General features: G+C 45.0%; 1 protein-coding gene across 1 annotated transcript in view; it reads left to right on the top strand.

The window, feature by feature from the left end:
* Window positions 1-5,819, top strand: part of LOC143024079 (peptidyl-prolyl cis-trans isomerase 6-like) — a 7,741-nt gene extending 1,922 nt beyond the window's left edge. Inside the window, exons 2-4 of the mRNA XM_076182818.1 lie at window positions 2,490-2,697; window positions 4,816-5,000; window positions 5,557-5,819. Of these exons, the coding sequence (XP_076038933.1) occupies window positions 2,490-2,697; window positions 4,816-5,000; window positions 5,557-5,709 (546 nt within the window). The 3' untranslated portion in view covers window positions 5,710-5,819. The remainder of the gene's footprint in view (window positions 1-2,489; window positions 2,698-4,815; window positions 5,001-5,556) is intronic.
* The last annotated feature ends 4,181 nt before the right edge of the window (window positions 5,820-10,000 follow it).

The following is a 10,000-nucleotide window of genomic DNA, read 5'->3' as shown; positions in this document are numbered from 1 at the left end:
CACCCCACACCTCCCAGGCCTCGAAGGATTTCTAATCTGGAGCTTGTCCTTGACGCTGACGAGAACTTCTTTTTCTTCTACTTATTCTTCTCCTCCTCTTCCTCCTCCTCCTCCACCTTCTCTTTCTTCTCCTCCTCCTCCTCCTCCTCCTTCTTCTTCTTCTCCTTCATCTAGTTCTTCTCGTTCTCCTTCTTCTCCTTTTCTTTCTTCTCCTTCCTCTTTCTTCCTCTTCTTCTTCTCCTTCCTCCTCCTTCTTATTCTCCTCCTCCTCATTCTTCTCTTTCTTCTCCTTTTTCTCCTTCCTCCTTCTTCTTCTTTTCCTCCTTCTTCTCCTCCTTCTCCTCCTTCTTCTCCTCCTTCTCCTCCTCCTTCTTCTTCTTCCTCCTCCTTCTCCTTCTTCTCCTCCTCATCCTCCTCGTCCTCCTCCTTCTCTTTCTTCTCCTTCCTTCTCCTCTGACTCCTCCTCCTTCTTCTCTTTCTTCTCCTTCTCCTCCCCTTCTTTTCTTTCTCCCCCCCTCCCTCTTCCTCTCCTCCTCCTCTTCCTCCTCCTCCTCCTCTTCCTCCTCTATCTTCTTCCTTTTCTCCTGTTCCTCCTTCTCCTTCTCTTTCTCCTCCCCCTTCTCATCGCCCTCCCCCTCTTCCTTCTCTTTCTCTTCCTCCTTCTCCTCCTTATCCTACTTCTCTTCCTCCTCCTCCTTCTCTTCCTTCCTCTCCTCCTCCTCCTCCTCCTCCTTGTTGTCGCCGGAGGGTTCCCTTCAGCTGAACGGAATCGCCAGTCGACGGCAGACGAAGCGCCAAGGAGAACCGAACCCAAGGCAGCGAGGTGTGTGTGGAGCAAATCGCCATGAAACAAGAATTAAGAAACAACTCCCCCCCCCCCACACACACGCACCTATCACGGGCTCGAACAAAGCCCGTGGGAGTGACATTTCACTCAAAAAAAAAAAAAAAAAAAAAAACTAAATCCGGGGAGTAGGTGGGTGGATGGGGTGGGGGTGGGGGGTGAAGGATTGTGGTGACGTGGGCTAGAAGTTCGCGTGGGCTTCAAGCTCGCGTGGACTTCCCTTGGGCTTGAAGTTCGCGTGAGCTTGAAGCTCGGGTGGTATCAAAGATCGCGTGGTTTTGAAGTTCATTTGGTCTTGAAGTTCACTTGCTCTTGAAGTCCACTTGCTCTTGAAGTTCGAGTAGTTTTTAAGTTTGCGGGCGTTGTCGATCTCGAGGGACCGCATTGTCATGTTGCAGCACCCAGTTCCCGTAACATCAGAGTTCGGTATATATATATATATATATATATATATATATATATATATATATATATATATATATATATATATGTGTGTGTGTGTGTGTGTGTGTGTGTGTGTGTGTGTGTGTGTGTGTGTATGTATGTATAAGTAAATAAATAGATAATAATGCATAATAAACAAACATAAATGATAATGATTTACAATATATGAATAATTAATAAATGAAAATTAATAAATAAACAAATGATAATAAATTGATAAGTAATAGTCAATAAATAAAATTAAATAAATGACAAGTATTACAACATAGCTTAGGTGTTTACCTAAATGAATCTTAAAACTTCGAACTGTACTACACTGCACTGCCTTTGTAGAAAGTTTATTCCATTCATTTACTACACGGTTGGCGGAAGTTGTTTCTACCTACTTCCAAATTAAATCTACATCCTGACAGTTTGAGACCATTATTTCTTATTTAATTCATATTCATTGTGAAAATTTCGTCACTTTTGATGGTCAATTCCCTTCAGAATCTTAAAGACCTGTATCAAATCACCCCTGAGTACGCTTTTTTTAGGAAAAATAAAATCATATGTTGTAGTCGATTTTCGTATGATTTATTTCTGAATCAGTTTTGTGGCTCGCCGTTGTACTTTTTCTAACCTGACAATATCTGAGATTCGGTGACCCATACAGATACAGCATATTCCAAATGTGGGCGAACTAATAATCTATATAGCTTGTTAATTACATATGGACTTTTAAAATCAAAAGATAGCGCAATCAGTCCTAGAATCTTATTTGCTTTCTCTGAGGCGGAAATACAGTGATTAGATGATTTGAGATCATTACTGATAATTACGCCGAGATCCTTTGCACTATGCACTTTTGTTAACGAATTTCCAAATAACTTGTAATCGTACTATTTTTTTACCTTTGTGCATAACCATTGCTGTAGTTTATCTAAATCTCATTAGGTATCTAATTGGTTTAAGTGATCATTTACCATTCTACAGATTTTTGTATCGTCAGCAAATTTGAAGACAATAGATAATCCGCGGTCTATGTCGTTTACAGAGGATACATCGCCCCACCCTGACATTTTATCTTTTACTACTATCCATATCCTCCTACTTTCCCTTGTGTGAACGCGTGTATATGCGCATGCAGGTATGAATAAACTTGTGAATTTATAAATGTAGGTGCCTACTACTTGCTTCATTCATTTGTTCATTTTTTCAGGTAACGTTTGAGGTCACACACGGAGGGAGGCCAGTTGGATCAATCGTGATTGGCCTTTTCAGGGAGATAGTGCCTTTGACGGTGGCAAACTTCGTTAACATAACAAACGGCTTTAATGGTAGATCTTACTCTGGCACGCCCTTCCATCGCATCATCAAGAGCTTTATGATCCAAGGCGGCGACACCACCCTCGGTAACGGAAGAGGAGGTTAGTGCTTAGAGCCTTTGAGGTCCTTCTTGAATATTGAGTGATTGTGGTGTTGGTTGAATGTGTATGTTTAAGACAGATTGAGCATTGTAGAAGCTCTGCCAAGGGATTCGAACCCAGACCTGTGCGTGCATAATCACGAAGCTAAGACGCTCGGTTGCTAGTGTCTTGGCTTCATGATTATGCACGCGCAGGTCAGGGTTCGAATCCTTTGGCAGAGCTTCTAAAATCGGTTGAATGTGTCGGCTCCACAGCCGACACACAGTTTGCAGAGCTGGGCGCATTACCGCTAGACAGGCAGTGCGTTATCGAAAAATCTGGGGGTGCATTTCCAGTAAACAACAACTGGCTCACCTCACACTTTTCTCTATTTTTTTTAACAATCTCCAGTCCCCTACCCACTACTCTCGCCTTAACATCCCGCGCCGCCCCATCCATGTACACATTGACACAGCCCTGACGCAGTCTCACCTTTCCTTCAAACCACTCGCTCTCTCTCCGTTTCTCATTCTAACAGAGGCTCTATTACTCTCGTAAAAACTCTTGACTGCCCTTCACAGCTTTTACCCAGTCCCATTTATCTGATAATTCTGCAAAACCTCTCACAGTGCCTTCCTGTCTAGCATGTCATAAACCTTTTCCAAATCCACAAAGGCCCAAAAAACATCCTTACCTTTTCTCAAACTTTCTCACATATCTGCATTACCGCAAAAATATGATCCACGCAACCCCTAACTGTCCTAAATCCACACTGTTCCTCACCAATTACTCACTCTGTTCCTCTCCTAATCCTCTCAATTAAAACCCTCCCATAAGCCTTCTCAACTACACTCAGCAAACTAATCCCTCTGAAACTACTACACTCACATTTGTCCCCTTTTCCTTGCAAAGCGGAACTATATAGGCACTCCTCCAGTCCTCTGCCGCTCTACCCCTTCCTTGCAAAGCGGAACTATATAGGCACTCCTCCAGTCCTCTGCCGCTCTACCCCCCCCTTAGACACATATCAAACAACCTCACCAGCCAGTCCATTATTCCTGTACCTCCCTTCTTCAGACGCTTCGCGTGACACCCATCTAGTTCAGGAACCTTACCTGTTCTCGTAATTTTCAGCGCTACTTGCACCTTATTTGTCTTATTTCTCCTCCATTTTCCTCTCCCATCATGGTCTTTTTCTTAGCACCCCCCACTGCTACCACCAATCCCTCCTTTTCCTCTTCCACATTCAATAGCTCTCTAAAATATTCCGCCCATCCTCCCCTTGCCGTCTCGTCTTCCGTCAAGATCTGTCCAGTCGCACATTTTACCTTTTCTTCTCTACTTGACTCACCCCTCTTTCCTGTCTTGATTTTCTTCAAAAACATATTTTTATTGCTTTCAAAATTTTCTGTCAAACTTCTCCCCCATTTTACATCTGCTCTCTTTTTTGCCTCATTTATCTTTTGTTTTCCTTCTCTTCTTTTCCTTTATACTTCTCATATTTTTCTCTCGTCCTACTTTGTAACCAGTCCCTGAATGCTCGCTTCATCTCTTCTACTACCTTCTTAATTTCATCATCCCACCACTCACTACCCTTCCGCACAAACACAGCATAAAAATATTGTCGGGAAAAGCACAGGATTACCCAGAATGCAATGGGAAGGGGTCCAAGATAGCTAAAGTCAGGGAAAAGACCTTAAGGGAAAGAATTCTATTTTCATTTGACCAAATCAAGCTGAAAAGTTGTCACCATTACACCGTCCTTTGGCTTGAATGACATCAACCTCTTCTGATGTCGCTGCAAGGCCTATAAGTATTCAAATGGGTCAAAGGCTTTAACAAGGTTCATGCAGACAAGGTCACCATATCAATACAGCAGTGCAGGACTCGTAGTAATGGACTTAAATTGAACAAATTTAGGTTTAAGAAGGAAACAGGCAAGAATTTATTTACTAATAGAGTGGTTAACGAATGGAATACATTTAGTAACCATTTAGTGAGCGTTGAAACAATGGGTTATTTTAAGAGAAGATTGGACAACTTTATGGGTACGGATGACAGGTGGTAAAGGACATGGTACTGCCTAGTGTAGGCCTGATGGTCTCTTTTGGTCTCCTCTATTATGTTCTCTTATTCCAGGTGAGAGCATTTATGGAAGGAGGTTCGATGATGAGAACTTCGAACTGAAGCACTATGGGAAGGGTTGGGTGTCCATGGCTAACGCAGGACCCAACAGCAATGGATCACAGTTCTTCATCACTCTAGTGCAAACTGGATGGCTGGACGGTGCTCACGTCGTCTTCGGGAAGGTAGTGGCTGGGATGGTAAGTTGAAAGTAAAGCTGTGCTTTCCTTGGGAATCAAAGATTAGAAGTCAGGTCAAGTTCACCCTGCTTATGATTAGTTTATCCGATTGGTGGTTGATACAGCCTTTGAATCCCATGGGGAGGTTTGGATATGTTGGGATAGTTGTCAGTGGAGTCTGAAACCAGTGCTTCATCATCCTGACTATACTAATTAGATGCTGACGGTGAAGTGTGACGATGGGATGTTGTACACCTAAGGTCCGTCATTGTAAAGAGGTGAGAAACAATGAGAAGGTGACTTGAACAGCTACCTGGCATTTACTGGGAGGTTTGAACCTGGAACTCCCGCCTATATGACAATGATCTCACCCACTATTCCACACAGGCTACGAATTTCAGACTACAAAAAGGAATGTCTCATCTCTATCAAAGTCAGAGTTCATCCACTACAACTTTCCTTTACCTCAAAGACGAATATATTTCCCAAATAAACTAAGAATAGTCTCGACCTTAGATAAGTTGAAGTCGAGTCTCCAGCCGACGCCTGCTCTTATAATCTTTGTTTCTTGTCACAGGATGTTGTCGAAGCTCTTGGTGTTGTTGAAACCTCTAAACCTGGCGACAAACCTGTAGAAGCTGTCATAGTCAAGAATGCTAGTCACGCAGCTGTGACGCCCTACCCTGTGAAGAGGGAAGCCGCAGATTCTGCTAATCCCGATAAGGCTTAGAAATACATCATCTTCAGATTCACTCCTCTTGTTATATTAATACATATTTTGTTCAAGATAGAATTGCATGTGTTAGTATGTTAGTTAAGGATTAAACTTTGTTTAGCACAGTCAAGTATTTTATTTTACCAATTTGATTTAGTGAGTCTGTTGCATAGCTTGTTAATCCAGTTTAATCATCTGGTCTCGTGGAGGCTACGGGTCTTTTGAAAAAGAGAGACACCAGGGGCAACGGATTAATGGACTGATTAATCCAGTGAAGTATTTTGCAGACAGGGTAAAGTTGAAAGAGAACTGGGCCTCGCATCATATCGATCGGTGTCTGTCTTCCAGCTGACAAGAAAACACTGCTGGGTTCCTGCATGTGGCGGTCTTGAAAGATGGACGTCTGATAGAAGCATCTCCCCTCCACCCGTCTTCAATACCCATCAACACCCTCGCTCCCATATGGAGACGTCAGTTCTAAGGGGGGTTAGCATTTGGTCCGTGGCCAAAAAGGTCCTCTTTAATTTCGAATAGTTACATCCACTTTTTCTCATAAAGAGAGTCGCCACTTGGTGACTGCTCCCGTTCTCCACCACCTGCTCTTCCTTCTCCTCCACCACCTGCTCTTTCTTCTCCACCACCTGCTCTTCCTTATCCTCCACCACCTCCTCTTCCTCCTCCTCCACCACCTGCTCTTCCTTCTCCTCCACCACCTGCTCTTCCTCCTCCTCCACCACCTGCTCTTCCTTCTCCTCCACCACCTGCTCTTCCTCCTCCTCCACCATCTGCTCTTCCTTCTCCTCCACCACCTGCTCTTCCTTATCCTCCACCACCTGCTCTTCCTCCTCCTCCACCACCTGCTCTTCCTCCTCCTCCACCACCTACTCTTCCTCCTCCTCCACCACTTGCTCTTCCTTCTCCTCCACCAACTACTCTTCCTTCTCCTCCACCACCTACTCTTCCTTCTCCTCCACCACCTGCTCTTCCTCCTCCTCCACCACCTGGTCTTCCTTCTCTACCATCTGCTTTTCCTTCTCCACCACCGGCTCTTCCTTCCCCTCCACCACCTGCTCTTCCTCCTCCTCCACCACCTGCTCTTCCTTCTCCACCACCGGGTCTTCCTTCTCCTCCACCACCTGCTCTTCCTTCTCCTCCACCACCTGCTCTTCCTTCTCCTCCACCACCTGCTCTTCCTTCTCCTCCGCCACCTTCTTTTCCTTCTCCACCACCTGCTTTTCCTTCTCCACCACCGGCTCTTCCTTCTCCTTCACCACCTACTCTTCCTCCTCCTCCACCACCTGCTCTTCCTTCTCCTCCACCACCTGCTCTTCCTCCTCCTCCACCACCTGGTCTTCCTTCTCTACCATCTGCTTTTCCTTCTCCACCACCGATTACTCTTCCTTCCCCTCCACCACCTGCTCTTCCTCCTCCTCCACCACCTGCTCTTCCTTCTCCACCACCGGGTCTTCCTTCTCCTCCACCACCTGCTCTTCCTTCTCCACCACCTTTTCCTTCTCCACCACCGGGTCTTCCTTCCCCTCCACCACCTGCTCTTCCTTCTCCTCCACCACCTTTTCCTTCTCCACCACCTGCTTTTCCTTCTCCACCACCGGCTCTTCCTTCCCCTCCACCACCTGCTCTTCCTCCTCCTCCACCACCTGCTCTTCCTTCTCCACCACCGGCTCTTCCTTCTCCTCCACCACCTGCTCTTCCTTCTCCACCACCTGTTTTTCCTTCTCCTCCACCGATTACTCTTCCTCCTCCTCCACCACCTGCTCTTTCTTCTTCTCCACCGGTTATTCTTCATACTCCTACTAGCAGGCCATACAGAAGCAGAATCACAGAGGCACAACGTAGGGAGCAGTCCCACATTTCTTCCTGGAGAGATCTGTGGAAGGGTCTAAGGATAGGCTACAGGGTTCCGGTCGCCATTACTACTCGACCCTTCATCCACATGGAGCTAAGATAGTTGGGAAAAGCAAATTGGCGTTGGAGGGTTGAAGGTTGATTATTTTTGGCTGTTTATCTCCCTTGTAAGAGGAAGGAGGCTTTTTGGTATACGAGTACTCGGCTCACAAAGATCGTTTGGTATTAGAACAAAATCCACAATGGACATTACCATGGGAAACTGTAATGTTGTGACACATTTGTAAATGTACACTTTAAACCCGTTATCGGAGAAATAATATCCGAAGTACAGGAGATCCGTATATTTCGACTGCTATCTGTAGTCCTCTTCTGCTGAAGAGGACTAAAGATAGTGGTCGAAATATACAGTTTTCCTGTACTGATATTATTTCTCCGATAGTGGGATTAAAGTGGACATTACCATGTTGATGGTTTGGTTTAAATCAATGGAAATCATGTATAAAACGAAAACTTATTCTATGGGAAGAAATAGATACACTGGTCAAAATTTTACAAGATTGAAAAGAATGCATAACACCCTATTACCAATTATTTTTTTCAAGTGTTATGAGTGATAGCTAGAAACTGTAGATAATACTCGTAGTTGTAAGCTAAGGGGTGATAATGTAATGTGAGAATGCATAAATAAAGCCACCAAAGAAGGACACACCAATTCCCGAAGTAGGCCAGAAAGTAAGAACAGAGATCGAAAATGAAAAAGTCGTTAGTTGTCATAAACCTAAGAATGCGCGGCTTGACGTCACCATCTTGGAAACTTAGTCTTGCCCGTGACCATTCACACTCAGGTCACTAAAAAATCTCTCAAAGGTCAGTCAATCCATCCTTTGCCCCTGGTCTCTCTTCTGGATAACCGTCAGCATCCTCCGGGCAAGACCATGTCACTTAAAGAAGATATCTTGTTGCTGCCTGGAGATACTCAATGTCGACCATTGCAGTATGTGGTGTTCTGTGTCCTCTGGGTGGCGGTTGCATCTGGAGCAACAGAATGCGTGGCCAGGATTATTCTGTGTTGTTACTGCCTCAGTGGCGTGTTAGTGTGGTTCTTGTCTGGTGTGTGATTTATATCTAGGGGCTGTTCTTGGAGTACCGAGTTAAGTGGTTTCTCTTGAAGGGCTTGTTTACATATCCGGGTGTGAACGTGTTTCTTTGTGGATGTTTTGTGTGATTTGAGTGGCAGGTTATGGTAGATGTTTGAGTTGTATTCTATTGGTGGTGCTTGTGAGATGCAGTGTGAGGGTTGTGTTGTCAAGGTTTCTGGCATAGAATTTTGTTCCTACATTTTTCATGTGATGTTCTATCGGGAGGATTTTGGTTTCTGTATGCATGTGGTTTTGGTGCATCCAATGATCACTCCTAGTACTCCATTCTGCAGTGTCTGTAAGTTGTTTATGTTTGTGTACTCTCAAAGATAGACCACCTAACTCAGTACTCCAGCAACACTCCCGAGGCATCATCCCCCATAGAAATATCACTCAAGAGGAACTAGAACCACTCTGGTAAGCTTGCATTCAGGACACCATCCAGCAGTACCAACACAGAATAGGTCTGGTCACAGACTCAAACTGTCCTACATGCAACTAACACACACACACACACACACACACACACACACACACACACATACACACACACACACACACACACACACACACACACACACACACACACACACACACACACACACACACACACACACACACACACACACACACACACACACACACACACACACACCTCTCATGGCGCTGTGGTTAGAGCTCTGGCCTGCCACTACGGAGGTCCGGGTTCGACTCTCGCCCGGGGCTGAAATAATATCAGTATCGCAGCGCTGAGGGGTGTTACTCCAACTCTCGTGGGCGGGGAGTTGGGGGTGTGTGTGTGTGCAAGGTCATAGCATTACCCATAGATCGGACCTACGAGCTCTGAGCTCTCTTCCAGGAGGGAAATAGCTGTCGATCACGAGTCCAACACGTGATCCAAAGACCAAGTGAATACACACACACACACACAGAACATCTCATTCCACAATGCCCCACACTAACAATCCCTTGACAACGATTTCGTTTCCAAGTGGCTTATGGGCCCACCTAGAGGCCGTTGGCGGTTAACTGAAGGCCGCGGGCCTTTATCAAGAGAGACCTGGGGCAACGGACTGATATGATATGTAGGATCAAAGCTGTGCTCGTGGGGTCCGGTCTCTTTGCCTCCACTTGTCAAACCTTGTCTTAAATTAATTCATGTTGTTGGCCTGGATTATATTGCTATACCCTCTAAAATCTTTCAAACAATGTTTCTTTTCTTTTCAACTTTATGTAATGATCTCTTCCAAATATCTTATCTCATACCAACAGATCCTGTAAAATACTCTGTACCTTTC

The sequence above is a fragment of the Oratosquilla oratoria genome, unplaced genomic scaffold (genome assembly GCF_046742065.1).
Source record: "Oratosquilla oratoria isolate Oo_2021 unplaced genomic scaffold, ASM4674206v1 SCAFFOLD88, whole genome shotgun sequence".
Lineage (NCBI taxonomy): Eukaryota > Metazoa > Arthropoda > Malacostraca > Stomatopoda > Squillidae > Oratosquilla > Oratosquilla oratoria.
The sequence above is the reverse complement of the archived record's forward strand: the minus strand, read 5'-3'. Positions and strand labels throughout refer to the sequence as shown.